The sequence below is a fragment of the Phoxinus phoxinus genome (assembly GCF_949152265.1).
Source record: "Phoxinus phoxinus genome assembly, chromosome: 11".
Lineage (NCBI taxonomy): Eukaryota > Metazoa > Chordata > Actinopteri > Cypriniformes > Leuciscidae > Phoxinus > Phoxinus phoxinus.
Genome location: NC_136886.1, coordinates 21,676,920 through 21,697,407, shown reverse-complemented (window position 1 = coordinate 21,697,407; position 20,488 = coordinate 21,676,920). Strand labels below are relative to the sequence as shown.

Genomic DNA, 20,488 nt, shown 5'->3' with positions numbered 1-20,488 from the left:
CAAAACTAAGTATTTTGAATGCCATCTTTCAAAAGAGCAAGCGGTTTGTGAATCTTGCATTGAACGCAGAGATTTGAAAAGCAGTCGTCAGTAAAATAAAGGTAACACAGCAAAAGTTTAGGATTATACTGCTGTGGTATCATGGTAAAGATGAATTTTAAACACTGATTCTTCACATGCTCGTCCTTGGGCAGTGAAAAAAAAAAAAACTGTCTTTACCGTCACATTGTAGAGCACAGCGTCTCCTCGACATGATGCTGTCCAGTGTCCACAGGAATCAGCTGCAGTGTTTGAGGGGTTTCAAGTTTCCCCTGGTGTCTGTACGCGCAATAAGTGGGCGGGCAATATGCTAATGTTTTGTCTTGACGTCACAACGTAACGGCTTATGTACAACGATTTATTTCATTGACTCAGTCAACTCTTACTTTTGAAAGACAATAACGTTATATACGGTGCACTTTCAGATTTAAAACTTTGCAGGATATTTTCATTCACTTACATCTGTGTTACACACTACATGAAAGGTCATTTTCAAAAATCCATCGTAGGGGCCCTTTAAGACATTTCTGTACGCAATTGTGCTCTCTTGCTCCATAAAATTCGAAAAACGTCTAGTTTTGTTTTCTTTCAGCTACGCTCAATTTTTCTTGCTACTCTCCTTAAGGCCCCAATTGTGCTTGTTGTGTATACATTAGGGCTGGGAATCGATTAAAAAATTATAACTAATTAATTGCACAATTTGCTGTAATTAATTGCATTTCCCCCAGGCTTAAATTAAATTATTTAGAATAAAAAAAAACCCTAATTAATTTAAACAACACAGAAAAAAAAAGGAACAGAAAATATCCGTATATTAAAATAATATTATTCTTCATTCAGTTCCTTGCAACATAATCAGATTTAACATTTTCTTTTTCTTTTTATGATCAAAATAAAGTATAGTCCTACAAAGCTATTATTACCAGAGCATGTGATCAGAGCAGGTAATTTTACCATTGTTGCCCAGCATGACTTTACCAGCTCAGTAGATCTATTGTAAAAAAGCCTACTACTGAGAAATTTCACGTTATTTGAGCGGACTTTGCTTTTCCATTTGCGTGATCAGTACATGATTGGAGCGTTTGGGCCGTAAACGACAGAGCAGAACGCACAGCGCAAACACGGAGCGGAACATGGAGAAGAGAGCGCAGCAGCACACACACACAGAACAGAGAGCGTGGCGCACACATGGAGCGGAAAATACCCGCTCGTGAAACCTGATCGCCGAACACGGAGGGGCGCAATATATTCAGCTTATATTTTCTGCCTTTTTTCTCTTTCAGCCAAAAAACGAATATTATTCGGCCGATAATTTTAGGCAGCCGGAAATTAGATGCATCTAGCTTCTATGGTATTTGAATTCAGCTTTGCTAATTGTACACAGCATCTTTTTGTCAAACGCGCCATCAGGCAATATACTGTATGTTTATATGTTGATATATCAAACTGCTTCGGTGTATCGCATAGACGACGTCGTCGTCATCATCTTGCTGCTCCCTCCCTGTTCAGTGATTGGTCCCCTCGCTGAGGCAAATCTGGTCCATGGAATCCAGGCTGCCTAGCAGCGAGAAAAAAATTGCGCTGTGCGCAAGGCAGCAAGGGGAAACCCAGGCTATTGTAGGACTATACTTTATTTTGATCATTTGTTTAATATTATTTGAATATAGGGCTATTTTCAGTTCCTTTTCTTTCTGTTTTTATTTAATTAGGTGATTCTACGTTTAAATATTGATGATTACAAGCTTGGGGGAAATGCGATTAATTGCAATTAATTACAGCAAATTGCGCAATCAATTTTTATTATATTTTATTTTTTTATCAATTCCCAGCCCTTTGATTTAATTCTTCACTTGTTCTCATTATCTTTTACTAGGTGGCAGCAATAAACCCAAACCACCCGCTGGCTCAGATGCCCCTGCCTCCCTCCATGAAGAACTGCATTCAGTTGGCTGCTTGTGAGGCCAGTGAGCTCCTGCCCATGAACCCTGACCTCCCTGCTGACCTCTTCACCTCCTGCCTCACTACACCAATCAAAATTGCCTTACGTTGGTGAGATACACTGATTACACACACATGCAGTTGCATTCACTCATATACCTACATGTAAAACCTGAATGATGAGCTACTCAAACCAAGGATTTTGTTCAAAATAACCCTTTTGCTCAATTTTTTTTTAACTCACTTTTCTTTTGATCGTTGCTCTACAAGTAGACTGGAGATTAGCTAATGAAGTATTCAGTGTAGTCCCTCAGTCCCTCATTATATATATCAATATATATGGCATCATGTGCAGTTATATCCACTCATTATTGCAAATTAAACCCCGTGGAGGGATCTTTTATCATACTGAAGAAGCTGATTTTGAGGCAATGAACGGCTGCTTACCCTATAAATAAGTAAATTGAAATGTTAAGTTAATTCATTATTTTAGAACAAAGAGACAATATAGTTTTACAAAGATATTTGACTTCAGAAAACCAAAATTGACCAATAGGAATACGTATTCCAGAGAGGAGTGTAACAAATATATAGAAGATAGTTTCATGAGCAGTAGGGATGCGCGGATCACGGTTATATCGGCAGACACTGTTGATAATCTGTGGGTTGGGCGGGCCAAATAATAAAAAATAACATTCCAAAAAATTACAGTTTGCAATTAATGAATACCCAGTCGATTGCTTTTGATCTACTGTTTAGGACAGTCTTTACAATTGTGGTGTTTATGTTATCATATGGATAACGCTTTACAATATGTATGTAAAGTACAAACTTTGTTTATAGTTAATTCATAGTTAAAGCTGCAGTCCGTAACTTTTTTGGGTTAAAAATTATCCAAAACATTTTTTTGAGCTAGTGCATAACCAGCCAGTGTTCAAAACTATCTGCTTGCCTTAGCTCGATTCAAAACGGTAAGCTTGTAATAATGTTTTTAATTCCAGTGGTACTGTTGGATTTCCTTGGGAAATTTGAGCATGTCTTTGCGTCATTACGTCACATCTGTACACAAAAAGGTGTCTCGGCTATAGTCAAGTCAAGTCATCTTCATTTATATAGGGCTTTTAACAACGTAGATTGTTTCAAAGCTGCTTTACAGAGATAAACGTATAATTTAAGGTAACAGAGATTGTTTTGGCTTTATAGCGGTTCTTGAATAATGTTATTTTCCAGCTAAAGTTAGTTTTGATTGATTCACTTTCGTCGAAATTATCATTTGTTATTAAATTAGGGGCCGCTTAGACGACACCGTTCTCTCTAAACAGACTCTAAACGCGAACCTGTGAGAAACGCTGATGGCGCTCACGTGCGCATCAAGAATTAATTCTATAGTTATATGCGCATTTGAATATATGTGCGCAGGTTTGTAATTCCCTACAAACCATGCCTAAACAAAATACTTGTCTGGCCTATACATTTTTTATACAGAATTTTATTTTATCACTTCGGGGTAGGTACGCAAACCAAATTTTCCCACAATGCTTTATCTGTAGAGTGGTAAAGGGATCCTCCATAGGGAGAGACTAGTTGGCACTTCAGCACTTTGTCATCGGGTCCAGGCGAAGGTCCTTCGTCAGATCTGGATACGGCCTGGATCCGGCAGGATGCGGGAAAACCTCGGGATAAACAAAGACACTAAAATTAGCGTAGATGCCATTCTTCTTATGATGTAACGAGTACATCAGGATTTAAGGGAAGTGTTCCCAGTTCCGGCTGACCTAATCTATGCAGCCTAACATTGAGTTATAGAAGTCAATAATGTATTATGTGAATGCTAGGTCAAAGAGATGTGTCTTTAATCTAGCTTTGAACTGATAGAGTGTGTCTGCTTCCCGGACAATGGTAGGAAGACTGTTCCAAAGTTTTGGTGCTAAATAGGAAAAGGATCTACCGCCAGCAGTCGATTTTGATATTCTAGGTATTATTATTGAGATCGCAATAGAGGTGAAGGACTATAATGCGTTAAGAGCTCGCTCAAGTACTGCGGAGCTAAACCATTTAGTGCTTTGTAAGTAATCAGCAATATTTTACAATTTATACGATGTTTAATAGGACGCCAATGCAGTGTTGACAGAACCGGGCTAATTTGATCATACTTGGTTCTGGTTAGAACTCGAGCTGCTGCGTTTTGCATGAGGTTGTTGGAGATTTATAGCCTTTTCTCACAGCACTTGATATAATTAAACTTATCAATTTGATGGTGGATCCAGAAAGGTTAAAACGACAATCACCAGTGACAACTGGAGATGCACCCGTTGTAAAATGCAAAAGACTTTGGACTTCGGAATGGCTACAGAAAAAAAAGAGACTGCAACTGGGCCTATGCGAAAACAAGGATAAATTCTTAAGGGCATTAAATGTAGTCCCGCAATGCTGATGTTGTTAACATTAACAATTTGAGAACAAAGTATAATTTGCACGGTTTGATGTGATATGATAAGTGATCGTTAGATTTAATCGATTTACTGCAATGCTTTTCCCCCCTAAGCTGATCAGAACAAAAGTGAATGTTACTTACTTGTTCAGAAGACATTTTCCGGTGAAAATTCTTATGTTGGTTTTACTTCCAAAAAGTAGAATCTGTGATTCCGAATGATAGTATCCACACCAGCACGGTGACTGACAGCCGCACATTCTACTCAAAATCTTAGATTCATCCGCGCTGTGCCGTGCCGAGGCACAACCCACGTAAAGTTGATAGTTCCACGAATAACTGCAATTGCAGATTTCGAATCGAGATGGCGACAGGGGAAAAACTACGGACTGCGGCTTTAATATATTGTAGTCTCTACATTGTTAATACCTGTATTTTTATGAATATAAGTTTAAACGTATGAATATGTTTTTTTATCTGAAAAAAAGGGGGTTGTCTTATATTCAGGGTCTAGACTTTTACCATTGACTGTAAAGAAATATGGACGTAGTGTCTGTGATGTCACCCCTGGTTTCTGAAGAGCATTTTTGAAGCCCAAAGTGGGCGGAGCTGGGCGGAGACATCTTGGTCTTGCATCACTCCCGGATAAATGAAAATGGGCAAACAGGCGGGATTAGCTGAGGTGACGTGATGGTTAACACAGCAGGCTAGTAGAGACAGCAGCGGCAATCCACCCGTCACTCAAGTGACCACGCCCTTAGTTATGCCGAACTTTAAGGCTTAATATAAGTTAAATCGATGAGTTATACAAAAATTCAGCCCCCCTCACAGTTGTCATGAAGGGCAAAATTAGCTATATCGACTAATATGGTATATGGGATTGACTCTCTTTTGCAGCCTGTCTCTAGCGGCCAGTTGATGAATTGCAGTTTAAGTCACTTTCGTGTTGTCTTCAAGAGAGAGACTGGAAGGTTGCTGCTTGATTTTTACATGTCAATAATACACCGGCAACTACAGGGAGCGCCAAATAAGTGTAAAATGAGTACTGACCCTGTAAACTACCGGAATTTTCATTGCCAGGGGATTGCATGATGGCGGGTACCGTCCATGGTGAGATCACTTTTCAGATGAGAACTACAGTTTATTTTTATGGTACAGGTGAAACTAATTTTTTTTTGAATATTGTGCAAAAAACTAATATACTGTATTATATAGACTCATTACATGCAAAGTGAGATATTTCAAGCCTTTATTTGTTATAATTTTGATGATTATGGCTTACAGCTTTTGAAAACCCCAAATTCAATATTAGAATATTGTGAAAAGGTTTTCATAGCTGTAAGCCAGGTGGATTTCAGGAACAAAAATGTAATATAACTTTAAAACTTATCAAAAAGTGCAACATTTGTATCATGTAATGTTTTTATTTAGCTCTTGATTAGTTTAACTGTTAAAGTAATGAAATAGAAGTAGAAATAGTAAAAAAGAGATTTTGGCGCTATAAAATAATCCCCAAACAGCTATAAATATAAAAAAAAAATAAAAAAAAAAAATTAAAGTGTTTTTTATCAACATTGGGACAATCATAGGTGATGAACCAGTCAAGTTATTTGTTATTTGCGAACGCAAAGTTTCTCGGGTGAACGCAACACTACAGTAAACTTTTCTGAGGGAATGCAAAAACAGTGAAATATTTTTTTTCCCCCACCATCTCATATTTGTCCATCAACATGTCCCTTTAGGGGCTCCATAGAGCACTAGTAATACCAATTTTGTAATCTAAAAAAATGTGTATCATGATCAGGGTGATCCAATCTCATTTTGATTTGAAAATCTGGCACAAAAGTAAGATGGATGAACTGATCCTGGATGGCAAAATGTAGGATTTCCAAATCTAGATCATTCTGATCATTATGGGGACAAAATGTCCTTGTGGGGACATTTTTTTGGTCCCCATGAGGAAAACGGCTTATAAATCATACAATTTTTTTTTTTTTTTTTTTTTTTTTAATGTAAAGAATATACAGTTTTATGTGATGGGTAGGTTTAGGGGTAGGGTTAGGGGATAGAATAAAAGTTTGTACCGTATAAAAATCTTTGTCTATGGAGAGTCACCATACAACATGAAATCATAACTTGTTGGTGTGTGTAAAATAAAGCTCATATTAAAGGTGCTTTCCAACTGCATTATATGGCTCACTTTGGCGCTTTTCCACTGCATGGGATGGCTTGGTACGGCTCACTTAAATAGTACCACCTCGGTTGAGGTTCCAAGCCAGCCGTATCGATAAAATGTGACGTGTAAACACTGCAGATCACTGATTGGTCAGAAAAAAATCGTCACTAACAGCGTCATTGCATTTGCGACACGAGACACGAAACCCGAACAAACAAACTTCTCCTTGCAGTGAAAAACATCCACATGCTGAGAATGACAAACACTGAGAATGGCGCAACTATAACACTCAGTCTGTAATCCCACCAACTTTGAAGCGTTACTAAACTGCAATGAAAAAGCAAACCTAGCCGAGCTGCGACAAGCTGTACCGAACCATGCAGTGGAAAAGCGCCATAATTTACAGGGTTAGTTCGGTTGATTACTATTACTATAATTGTGTTTTATGTCTGTGTGGAGATGTATGAAAGATTCGAGGCTGGGTGAAGAGAGAGGTCAGTGCTAAGATGTCAAGCCTGGTTTGAGTAATTATGAATCAGTTCATATAAAGCAGTGGGTGAAATTGAATGAGGCAGAAGTTAAAAAGGAGTGTGTGTTTATTTCCTCTCTCACAGTTTCCTTTTTTCCTCTAAGGTTCTGTATGCAGAAGAGTGCAAAACTGGTGCCAGGAGTGACCTTGGACTTGATTGAGAAGTAGGTTTTTTTTTGGCTGCCTGTCTCTTCTAGACTTTTTCGTCTCTCTTTTCGGTTTTCTTTTTATTTTCTGTTCTCCATTTGTTTGTTCTCTGGAAATGGCAGAGAAACCTGAAAAAGCCATTAAAATTAATAAGGAATTTCTATAGGCATTATGCCTTTTGTTTGTTTTTTACTTCTGCTTAAAAAAAATCACTAGGAAATTATCTTTGAGTGCAATCACAATTATTTTAAATAGTCATGCATAGCTGAAAAATGACATGAAAATCTTAGGTCAAAACCCTGTATTTATTATGGTTTTAATTATACATTTGTATTTAATTCAGCATTTATGTTGTTCCATGCAGTTCTATCATGCGCCCGTGGTTGCACTGAAACTACTCAATGTATGCTTGTTTTAATTCTAATTTGTTTGGTTTCGTTGACTTGTTGGTTCTTCTCATGAATTCTATGATTCTCTAGCTGCAAACGCTTTACAGTGATCTTCAAATAAACAAACTAATTAGCTCTGCTGAAACTATTTAAAAATGTTATTTAGATTTATTTATAAAAGACTAAAGAAAACTAAATTGTTGTAAACATAACTTTTTCAGTTATCTGAAGTTGACCTTTGCAACCTTTAAGTTCATGTTTGAACTTTTTCCTGTAAAAGAGCCCTCGGACCCCTGAGGCATGATGGGATTGGATGGAGGAAGAGAGGCAGATTTGAGCATTCTGCAGATGAAAAGCTCTTGATGAGATCATGACAGCTCTAACCCCTCTGCTTCCTCTTTCTCCATTTCATCTGTAAACTAAAATAAACTTACAATCTCTGTAAGGGATCGGCAACTTTCCCCACCACAACCAGAGTTAAGACAATGAAAAACATGTTTAAGTACAAAAAAAACAACAACAACATTTATGTCAAGCGCATGTTTGATAAAAATCTGACGCGTATGCATGTTATCGTCCTAGGACAAAAAAGTTTTTTGTCTATCAAAAAATCTATCCACACTTTCTTTCCATAGGGTCTAATGCTAATTATTTCCCAAGATTGCATTATAACAGCACTCTTCACAGTCTGGTGTTCTGTTTCCTGTGTGGTTTATAATGGCAGCCTTATATTATCCTGTTATTTATCTGTATGCAAAGTATCTTCAAAACCTAAAAAGGTTTTACACAATGGTATATGCATCCTTGTTAATATCTTAGTCAGCTTCCCTCTGCTTTTTACCCTGGAGTTTTTGCATTTAGCACATTAAAGGACTTTGTTGTGAATAATAGAAACAGATAATGAAACTCATCAGAGCGATGCCATCACAATGGTGCAGCTTTGAGGTCTCAAATTCACTTTGCTTTTTTTTAAAAAATATGGATATAGTTGGGTATGCTTAGTTTTTAAGGATAGAGCCTGAGGCTGTCCTTGTGGTTAGGGCAATTTGAAATGATTGAGTTGGAGTAGTAAACACTATCATTTTATTTATTTATTTATTTATTTATTTTTGTGACATGCACAGATAAAATTTACAGACTGAACATACATTATTACTTGTATTACTTTTTTTTTTTTTTTTCAACAATATCTTTATTTTCAAACATAAAAACATTACATAAACTCAAAAAACTCTTGCCCCACAACCCACAGAACTTTGTCCATCAGACTATCCAAAACATGACATCATAACATAAATAACTAATACAAATAAGAAACTAAAAAAAAACCCAAAAGGAAACATAAATGTACAATAAAATAGTAAAACAAGTACTACATAAAAATATATATAAATAAATAATAAACTAAATAAAAAAAGAAATATATATATAAAAATAATTATTTAATGGAGAGAATAAGTACAAAACCTACCATGCACAGTTCTCACTAGTATGCACTACACATGAATTAATAAAAATTTTCCAAGTGAACTGCAGGTTACTTATGGATCATCCCCAGACATCTCCACCAAACGAGATAAGTCTTTATTAGCAAGAAAGTTACTAAAGGGGCCCCAAATGCTATCAAAAAGTGGTAGCTTTCCTCTGATTGCATAAGTGATCTTTTCTAAGGGCAGAGTTGCTATTAATTCAGAAAGCCATCTACCTATCCTTGGTCTAGCCACCTCTTTCCAGGCAGTAGCAATAACTCTTTTGGCCAGCAACAAACCTATATCTAAAAATATTCTATGCTTCTTTCTTATGTTACAGTTAGCTGGATAGATACCCAATAGAAACATTTTGGGTTCTAAATGTATTTTTATCTCTAAAATTTCCTCAATACACTGTTTCACTTCTCCCCAAAATTCTTTTATTTGAGAACATTGCCACAAACAATGGAAGATCGTGCCCTTCTCCTTGTCACATTTTATGCAAACATCCGGTATGTCGTTATTAAATTTGTTAAGTTTAACTGGGGTCATATAAGAACGCATTAACCAGTTGTACTGCAAAAGTTTTAAACGTGAGTTCACAGTTTGTCTTTGTGCCTTGATACACGCCCTTTCCCACTCCTCAATGGAGATATTCTCCTGTAGGTCCTCTCTCCAGGACTCAAGTTTATGTACTGAGGATTCTGAGGATTCACCTACCAGTTTATTATATATTTTGGAAATCACTCCCCCTCCCTGACAGTCCCTCACCATCATTTCTTCGAACTTTGATAGGCTAGGAATGGACAGGGACTGATTTTGTTGAGTTCTGATAAAATCTCTCAGTTGTAAATATCTGAAAAACTGGCTGCGAGGTATGTTGTGCTTGACTACAATTTCGTCAAAAGACATCAGATGTGTATCGTCAGGACTATAAAGATATCCTATTTTTTGTAACCCCTGCTCAGCCCAAATTTAAACCCCCCCCTCACCCCCTCCTGGGGGGAAGAGATCATTTCCCCATATCGGACTAAATACTGAGAGCGAGTCAGCTACTTGGAGATATTTCTTGACCTGTTGCCACACGCTAATCATATTTTTAGCCATAGGATTCTTGGTGATAATTTTAAGTTTCTTAAACTTAGCTGAGTACAGGTAAATGGGCAAAGGCAGCTTCAATGTATCGCCTTCAATTTCTCTCCAAAGTGGCACATTCTCCTCAGAATAGTAGAACATCATTGTTCTTAGTTGCGCCGCCCAGTAGTACCATAATGGATTTGGGCATTTAAGCCCACCTCTATCATAAGGCAAGTACAACAATGAAAGGCGCTGTCTGGAGCGTCTATTGTTCCATAGAAACTTAATGAAAAGTGTCTTCAGCTGAGAAAATAAATTGCTTGGTGGAGGCAAAGGCAAATTTTGAAACAAATACAACAGTTTAGGAAGTACATTAATTTTGAGAGTATTTATTTTCCCCATTAACGACATTGGTAAAGCAGCCCATCTATCTAAAGAAGTTGAGATCCCTTGCATAACTGGTCTATAATTACTTTCTATGATATTGTTAAGCAATGGGACAATTTGAATGCCTAAATAAGAGAAGCAATTGACAACCTTAAATTGTAATACTACATTAGTTGGATTTTCCCTGTCTACTTGGTTTAATAACATAATGGATGTTTTAGACTTATTGATCTTATAACCTGAGATCTTGCCGAAGTTTCTAATCAAATCTAGCAAAGCCGGGATGGATTTGTTGGTATTTTTGAGAAAAACAATTATGTCGTCTGCATATAAAGCTAAACGATGCTCCGTCTGTCCTATAGTTATTCCAGAAATGCTATCATGTGACCTCACTGCAATTGCAAGGGGTTCAATTGCCATAATGAACAGCAATGGAGACAAAGGGTCCCCTTGCCTACACCCTCTCTTTATATTTATAATTTTTGAGATATTACTGTTAGTTAAAATTTGTGCATATGGTTCCTTATAAAGTAATCTTATCCAATTACAAAATGTCTCCCCCAAACCAAAGCGAGCCAAAATCTCAAACAAATAAGACCATTCCACTCTGTCATGCTTTTTCAGCATCGAGTGACAGTAAAGCATTATCTGGGGCCTCCTTCTGATGATAAAGAATATTTAAGATCCTTCTGACATTATGGAAGCCTTGTCTGCCACGGATAAACCCGTTCTGGTCCCTCCCAATTATTGTAGTTATTATGTCTTCGATTCTTTTTGCTAAAATCTTACAAAGTATTTTCAAATCTGCATTTAGCAGGCTAATAGGTCTCCAGTTTTCACATTTGTTAGTTGGTTTACCTGCCTTTGTGAGCAGAGTAATTAATGCTCCTCTTAATGATGACGGCAAGGTACCATTTCGGAAGGACTCTGTAAACATTTAAAAAATTGGAGTTAACAATTTATTTTTAATTTTTTTATAGATTTCAATTGGAAGACCATCAGGACTGGGAGTTTTCCCTGCTTTAATACTGTCAATTGCTAAGGATATTTCATCTACAGTGATATCTTTTTCCAAATTTGCCTTAAGAATTTCTGGTATCTTGGGTATATTTATACTATTTAACCCTCTGGGCTTCTTCGTCCGAAAATGACCGAAAACGTTTACATTTTTAATTTTTATTTTTTTTTGCTTCATCGGAATGGGATGAAACTTGGTGACTTTTGTTGTATTACCTATGTGAACACATAAAAAAATCAAGGAGATGATTCGTCCATGTTAAAGGGTCGTAAAAAAAATAGTCACACTTAGCTTCCTCCCGGTCAAAAATGACCGCCATAGGAAATGAATGGGAAATGCGAAAAAATAGGAAAACTCAGAGAAACTTTTGGTGGTACAAACTACAAATCAGCCACTGTGCAGAAAAAAAGTGTGCAGCAATGAAGGAGTGACACTCTAGAATATCAAGAGTGCAAATAAGACACCCACCCCCCAACACACACACACCCACGGACACAAACACACACACACAGAGAGAAATTAACTGGTAAGACTGCAACAGCAAATTTTGAGAATATGCAAAAGAAAATGAAAAGAAAATACAAACCACGGAATAGAACAACACATAATAGGTATCATTTTAAAGCTTAGAATCTCAGCTTTTTAATGCATCTAATCATTTTGATCAACTCCTAACGAGTGCTGAGTAATCCCTCTAAAACGGAGTGTACCACCCCACAGGCGCCACCTAGCTGCGAAGAAAATAATCATAATATTATTCAAAAATATTACCTTGATCAACTTAAAATGGGTGTCATTTGAAAGCTTAGAGTCTGAAATTTACAATGAATGTAGCCAATTTGATAAACTCCTAAGTAGTGCTGAGTTATTTGCTGATAAATAGAAAAAAATTGTTTTCATAATTTATCAAATACTTTTTTGTACTACATACTGCAATATGTCAAATACATCATACAGCTCAGATAGTCATGTGTCATATGTCATCTGAAAGGTCTCGATGAGTAGAATACAACAAGCATAATTGTTGCAGGCTTTTTACTTGAGAAAAACTTGAGTGAGGTTTTGTAAAAGAAGCCCCTCAAGAGACCCATGTGTAAACCACATATGGATGCTGAATTTTAGACACATTTCCGCTCGTAACTTCATGAAAAATGCTCCGATTGTTAAATATTACACATCATAATTTTCAGCAGATGCTTACGATTACAATGAGCCCAAACTCAACATAATCCATCACTCAGAACTAAAGATATTTCTCATGGAGTTCTAAAACAAAAAAATACCACAGACGCCCCTAGCCAAGAATATACTCATGAAGCACTCGAGTTTTGTTTACGCTTATAACTTCATGAAGCATGCACAGATCGTAGACAATTGCACATCATTATTTTCATCAGACTCTCACGATTAAAAAGAGCCCAAACTCAGCATAATCCATATTTCAGATCAAAAGATATTCTTAATGGAGTTGTAACACTCGAACCCCCACAGACGCACACAGAGCCTTGTATATAGATGGATCACTGATGTCGCGTTTTAACTCATAACTCAATGAAGCATGCATACATTGTGGAAAATGGCACATCATTATTTACAGCAGATTGTTAAGAATAAAAAGAGCCCAAACTCACCATAATCCATCACTCAGATCTAAAGATATTCCTCATGGACTTCTAACACATGAAGTTGGACAGGCGCACCAATAAAGTAGTAGTAGCAGTGATGCTATGTTGTTTTGATGTGACGTTTCAGCTCATAACTCCATGAAACATGCATGGATTGTGAAAAATCGAACAACTTTATTGACAGCAGATTCTCACGATTACAAAGAGACCAAACATAACATAATCAATTGCATTGATCATGAGATATTCCTCACGAAATGATGCATACTTGGCTACAAAACAAATCTCTCACCTTTCCGGGGTGCAATGTGTTTTCCAATTTTCCCGGAGCCGTCCGTGCTCGTTTTTAAACTTGGAATAACACAACATATGTATCATCTTAAAGCTTAGAATCTCAGCTTTTTAAAGCATCTAACCACTTCGATCAACTCTGAAAGAGAGCTGACTAGACACGCTAAACTGGACTGTACCGCCCCGCGGGCGCCACTAAGCTGCGAAAATATGAATTACCATATTTTTCAAACATATTGCCTTGATTAACACAAAATAGGTCTCATTTGAAAGCTTAGAGTCTGAACTTTACAGTGAATGTAGCCAATTTGAGAAAATCCTAAGTATTGCGAAGTTATTTGCTGATAAATAGATTTTTTCTCCCCATAATCTATAAAATACTTTTTTATACTATGTACTGCAATGTGTCAAAAACATCATACCGTTCACGAAACATTCACAGATCGTTGAAAATAGCACTTAATTTTTTACAGCATATTATTACAATTAAAATTACCCCAAAATTAACAATCCATTGCTTTTATGACAAGATATTCCTAATGGAGAAACAATTTTAAAAATGCCCATGAGGGGGCGTCAAGGGCTGAACAAAAAGGCTATCTTGGTTCCAAATGCTGTAACTTTTGATTCCTTTATCCAATCACCACAAAATTTTATCCAGATGCAGCTTACATATAGAGGGACTTCACCAAAAAATTATTTTCCTCTTACCTTTTTTCCTTCCTGAGTTATTCCATGACAAATATGAAAGATATGCAAATTAATAATAACAATTATATATATTTTTGTCTTTTATCAGCAGTTTCTCGGCAGGTGAATATCCAAATGTAATGTAATTTATATTTTCAAAAAACATGAAAAGTGTTTTTTCAAACGATACCTACCTTTTGATTCTCCTTGCTATAGTTTTGAAGTTATGAGTCTTTAATTCTGTGTATGTCACTCAGAAAACATTTTTTTATTGCCTTCCAAATGGGTGAGGACTAAACAAAAAGGCTACCTTTGTTCCAAATACAGTAACTTTTGAGTACTTAATGCGATCACCACAAAATTTGATCCAGATACAGCTCACACTTAGGGGAACTTCGCCAAAATATTATCTTCCCCCTACCGTATTTCCTTCCCGAGTTATTGCATGTCAAACAAGAAAGATATGCAAAATCATAATAAAAATTATATATATTTTTTGTCTTTTATCAGCAGTTTCTCGGCAGGAGAATGTCCAAATGTAATGTAATTATATTATATATATATTAAATATTTTCAAAATATTTGAAAAGTGTTCTATCAAACGATACCTACCTTTTGACTCTCCTTGTTATAGTTTTGGAGTTATGAGTCTTTACTTTTGTGTGTGTCATTTAGACAAAACAACTCTAAAAATGCCTTCAGGGCTTAAGGGGTTAAACTGAATAAAATACCAATAATTAATTTAATTGCAAAATGTCTGTATAAAGTGTTTTGAATTATCACTATCCATCCCTTATTTTGTTAGATTTTGTAATTGTCAAATACTGAGTAACAAAAATTCTTGCATTGTGTTCCCTTTCTAACCAAATGTTATTGTTTGATTGTAATCATAATGCAAAACCTGATACTTATCTAACAAAAATATCAAAAAGTAGTCTTTGAGAATGTCTAAATATATATCTAAACAAAAAAAAAAGAATAAAATGGAGAAATAATGCCTAACAAATAACAATGGGAATCAAAAAGCATCTCTATAGGGAGCTATATAGGCCTATTAGCCTACAGGCGGTTGCATGACATTACACACATTAATGTTTAATAACGCCACTGGATGGCGCTTTACTCACTTAAAATGTTTTATTTTAAAGGCCTGCACTCTATTTTAATAGGAAATGTTGTATTTATAAAAAAAAATACATATATATATATATTAATTCTAATGGAAAAAATAGCTCATAAAAATTATATAATTAATGCAAAGTATCATAAAAAATTCTAAAAATTCTAAATAATAATCAGAAAATATTATAGAACAAAAAAATATTTGATTGGTTATCCTGGGAAAAAGTAAAGTTAAATTTTAAGGCTTCGTCCGTTTTTGACCGGGAGGAAGCTAAGTGTAACCCATTTACGAAGAAGCCCAGAGGGTTAAAAAAACTTTAAGTTCAGAATTGACATTCATCATTTCAGAACTATAAAGACCCTCATAAAATGTCCTGAAGGTTTCATTAATCTCTGTTGGATCTACAATGGGTTCTCCTTGATCGCTCAGCAGTGAGACTATAACTTTTTCGTTCTGTAGCTGCTTAAGACGCCAAGCAAGAACTTTCCCCGGTTTTTCACCCTGATCGTAGAAAGATTGCTTAAGTCGCAACAGACTGGCCACCGCTCTTGATGCAGATAATTCGTTATATTGTGCTCTAAGCAGCAATAGCTTTTGATGAGATTCTGTTGACCTTGTTTGATAATATTCATTTTCCATTTCCGTTATATTTGTCTCTAAATTTTTTGCCTTTTCAAAAGTCGATCTAGCTTTAGAGCTTGTGATGCTAATTATTTGACCTCTAATATAAGCCTTGAAGGCCTCCCATCTTGTACTTGCTGAAGTTTCTGTTGTATTAGTTTCAAAATAGAACCCAATTTGTTCATCCAGAAAAGAGACAAAGCCGGGGTCAGTCAGCCACTTTTGTTGGCAACGCCAAATCCTAGCATCTTTAATTAGCTTTGAGTCTTGATATACCAATGAATTGGGAGCATGATCTGAAATTAGGATAGCATCATAAGTACAATCCTTGATTTTGTGCCTTAACTCTGCAGATATCAAGAAGAAATCAATTCTTGAATAGGACTTGTGTGTACCGGAGTAACACGAAAACTTTAAATCGTCAGGATTTTCTTCCCTCCATATATCTATTAGATTCAATTCTTTCATAAAGTGATATATAGTTACTCTGCTACGACTGTGAGAATCTACAGCTCCAGAGCTCCTATCCTTTACCGGATCTAATGCACAATTAAAATCGCCCGCCACCACACATTTCCCAGGAAGATTGGATAAAATAAGAAAAAAGTTTTGAAAAAAGTTGGGATCATCTATATTTGGTGCATAGATGTTCGCCAAGATAATTTGCTCTTTTAGTATAATTCCTTGAATAATAAGGTATCGTCCAAATTTGTCGTTGATAACCTTATTCACCTGGAGTGGTATTGACTCATGCACCAAAATAGTGACACCCCTAGCCTGAGAGTTAAACGATGCAGAAAAAACCCTGCCTCTCCACCTCCTCCTGATTCTCAAATCCTCATTGTACATCAGGTGTGTTTCTTGAAGAAACACAAAATTAGACTGCATTAATTTGATCCTGTTCATGACTTGTTTAGTTTTCTTAAGTTTTCGTAACCCCCTGCAGTTCCATGATGTAATTTAAATTTTTATCTCACTAGACATTTTGCATAGTTTGTATAGTTGTACTCCCCAAACCTTTAAGAAGATTGTAAAAAATAAAAAATGAAACAAATAAAAAACTAAAATAAATAATCCTACTGATGAACACTATACTCAAACCAACACCCATATTCAGGACACTTAGCCTGAAACCCTCCCCTTATAATCTTAAGACTTCCAGATAGCTGTTAACTGTTAACCTGAGGTTAAGACAGTATCACTGAGCTAGCAAAAGATAAACAACTAATAACATTAATCTTACGCTCCATGCTACCATAATTGAACATTACAAATATCTTTCATAAACCTCCTTTTACCATGAACTAAATCAATTTTAACTCTGTGAAGGCACCATATTGTTCTAAGAGAATCCGAACCCAATTGAAATACGGTAGTATAATCACAATTACCTTAAAATTAAATAAGGCATACAGCTTACCTCTTAATATTATTTATAAAAATAAATAAAAAGGAAATACCTAAAGCGCTTATTAACATAACTTAACAGTGACTATAAACTCTGAGAAAAAGCCTTAAACATAACTTTACTAAACAAAGATATATATTTAACCTTGTAGTTTGCGTTAGCTCGGCTCAGTCATGTGCCATTAATTTCACATCCTCTGATATCTTCTCATCGTTTACTCATAATTCAGTCCGGTCCCCCTTCTGACCTGATCCGTTTGATGAAATCCTCCGCCTCGACATGGTTGTTAAAGATGTGAGGCCGTTCTTTATAAGTCACCAGCAGTCGGGCAGGAGGGATGATGCTGTATCGGAGACCCATTAAACGGAGCTGCCGTCTCACCTCGTCAAACTGCTTTTGCTTCTTGTGAACACCTGCCGCCACGTCTTGATAAAATCTCACTGTATGGTTCTTGTAACGCACCTCTCTTTTTGTCTTGGCTGCTTTCGTCACCAGTTCTTTATCCCTGAAGTTCAAAAACTTCATTATCAGCGTTCGGGGTGAGGGGTTGTTGTGTGCTCCTGGTCCGATTCTATGAGCCCTCTCCACTGTTAGTTTGGTGCGTCCCAACGGCAGTTCCAGTGCGTCCGGTAGCCAGCTCTCCAAGAAGGCACACGCGTCGTCCCCCTCCGCTCCCTCAGGCAAATTGACCAGCCTCAAATTGGAGCGCCTTGATCTCGTCTCCAGGTCCAGAAGTTTTTCCTCCATGTCCTTGTTTTTATTTTCTAGGACACGAACTTTTGTTTGGAGCGAGGTGACGTTATCTTCTGTTGTCGAAATCCTTGTTTCTGCCTCCGTGACACGCTCTGCACAGTCAGTGATATCTTTCCTGACACTTTCAATCGCGGACAATATGCCATCAAACCTAGTGGAAAACTCCGTTTTCATGTCGTTTATAGCAGTCAGAATGGAACCCGCCATAAGGCCGGACCCTCCCTCCGCCGTATCATTACTTTTGTCCGACGATTTTTCCTCAGGAGTTGAGCTAGCCTCGTCGGAGTCCATGGCTTCGAGGTTACCCGCGGATTTCTTGCTAACGTTAGCTATCGTAAAGTCAGATAATTTAGCTTGAAGGGTTTTATTCCGCCCCTGACCGACTTTCTTTTGTGACAACGGCATTACCCTAAGTTTATCTATAAATATGGATGTTTTGTACCCGTTCAAGACCAATATTTAAGAAGGAATTAGTCAACAGGATAGAGGAGCAGATTAACGTGCGTTCACTCAGCTCGTCGCCATACCGGAAGTCCCCTTGTATTACTTTTTACCTAAAAATTCATGTTCCCTTGCTGGGCTTCCTGTTCACACCCCTTTTCTGACACTCAAAAGCATCCCACATTCACATGCAAAACTTAATTCCGATTGATCACTGTTGTGTGACATCACAGGAGGAGAGACATTAATGGCCCACACAGTTATCTGAGGACAGATTTAATTCAATTCACGTTTAATTGTATAGTGCTTTTCACAATGCAAATCGCTTCAAAGACAGAGCACTTCTGTAAAGGAGGGCCATTCCATTTTCTGCCGTTCCATTGTCTGACTTTTGTGTCCTACTGGAAAGTGAAGAGAATGAACATCAACAACTTCAGAGCATTCTCTTGTAATCATTGAGCTGCTAATGGCAGGGCGACGATAGGCAACGCGCTTTCAGTTGACAGATGCCCACATGCATCTAATGCGAAGAGGCCATTTTCTATTGCTTTGGAGAAGAGTTGTTGTGGTATAGTAGGCTGGAGTGTTGTTGCCGCAAAGTTATTTTTTATTTTTTATAAAAAATAAAAAATTTGTTTTATTTTTTTGTGGTCTAATGATTATTATCCAGTAATTCATTAATTTTAGTACAATAAAATAACAGCGTATCTAAAAAGTATGAGACAACAACAACAACAACCAAAAAACAAACCATTCTGAAACGTTGTTTAACAGCCGTTCTTGAACAGGTTCTGCTCGATCATCTTCAATAACATTCACTGGGTCCGATTCGGGCTCAAATTGGTATGGTTTTATTGACGCATTGTTTATAATACACCAAAGCACAAACTACCGGTAAAGGTAAGGGGCGTGACGTTTACGAGAAAAAACGTGCACTAGGCGGTTAGCAAATCACAACACACTGGGCCAGCTAACCAATCTGAGCCCATTGCGTATATTTGAGGGACTGGCTTCATAGAACCCGGAAACCATCAGACCGTTTTTACAAGGAGGGACAGAGCAGTGTAGAATAAAGGTAAATATATATGAAAGATACTGCAATTTTTAAAAAACGAAGCATGAACACGTTCAAACCCCACAAACACAATCAAGCCTTCGAAAAAATGTGTTTTACCACCCCTTTAACTTCCTTCCATCAGTTTTGTAAACTGTGGCAGTCTATGGATACTAAACTCAAATAGGAAATCAAATATTTTTATAAAAGCAAACAAACATAGAAGTGGTCCGCTTGACATGTGCGATATTCTTATAAAGCCATGCTATAGTTGTGTGATCAACAGACTGAAATATGTCATTCACAAAATGTATTGCTCTGCTATAGCTCTCAAATAACATTTTCATTTCTGCATAATGCAATTTGGGGCTTTGCGATTAATTATGAGACGTGGCATAATTGACTTCAAACTTGGCACAATATGTTTTAAGTATAAAAAGTGTGTTTAGTTGTACTGTAATGTGCTATGGGAACTGAAGTCAGGTAGCTGCTAAGCAATTACCAAGCTGTCTCGCTCTGAGAGATTTGTGCAAAGTTGGGACTGAAATGAATGTCTCAGAGGTCGACATTGTGGAAGTGAAACCCAGTATGTGTGCTGTTTTGAGTGGTAAATGTATCATAATGTTAAAAAGAACCATGTCAAAGCAAGAAAGTTACAGCCTACCTAGATTCACACTGATAATAAATTATACCTTCAGCTAGCGAGAAGTTACTCTATAAATTGTGCTCCATAAAACATACAGCTCCTGGAGACCAGGTACATTACTCATGATTGGAAACAAATTAATAAAGCAAGTTTGCTGAATGGATAGAGGACAATTTGGCTGTGGGTCTGCCGTTAACAGAAGTGTGTGTGCAGTCAGATGGCATCTGGGAGCAGCA

At 36.8% G+C, this 20,488-nt stretch overlaps 1 protein-coding gene across 5 annotated transcripts in view; it reads left to right on the top strand.

Annotated features, from left to right (window-relative positions):
• The window catches only part of rptor (regulatory associated protein of MTOR, complex 1), a 237,387-nt gene that overhangs the window by 103,458 nt on the left and 113,441 nt on the right, over positions 1-20,488 (top strand). For all 5 annotated transcript variants that reach the window (XM_079627480.1, XM_079627478.1, XM_079627479.1 and 2 more), the window contains exons 7-8: positions 1,913-2,088; positions 7,218-7,277. In XM_079627480.1, coding sequence (XP_079483606.1) covers positions 1,913-2,088; positions 7,218-7,277 — 236 coding nt within the window. The remainder of the gene's footprint in view (positions 1-1,912; positions 2,089-7,217; positions 7,278-20,488) is intronic.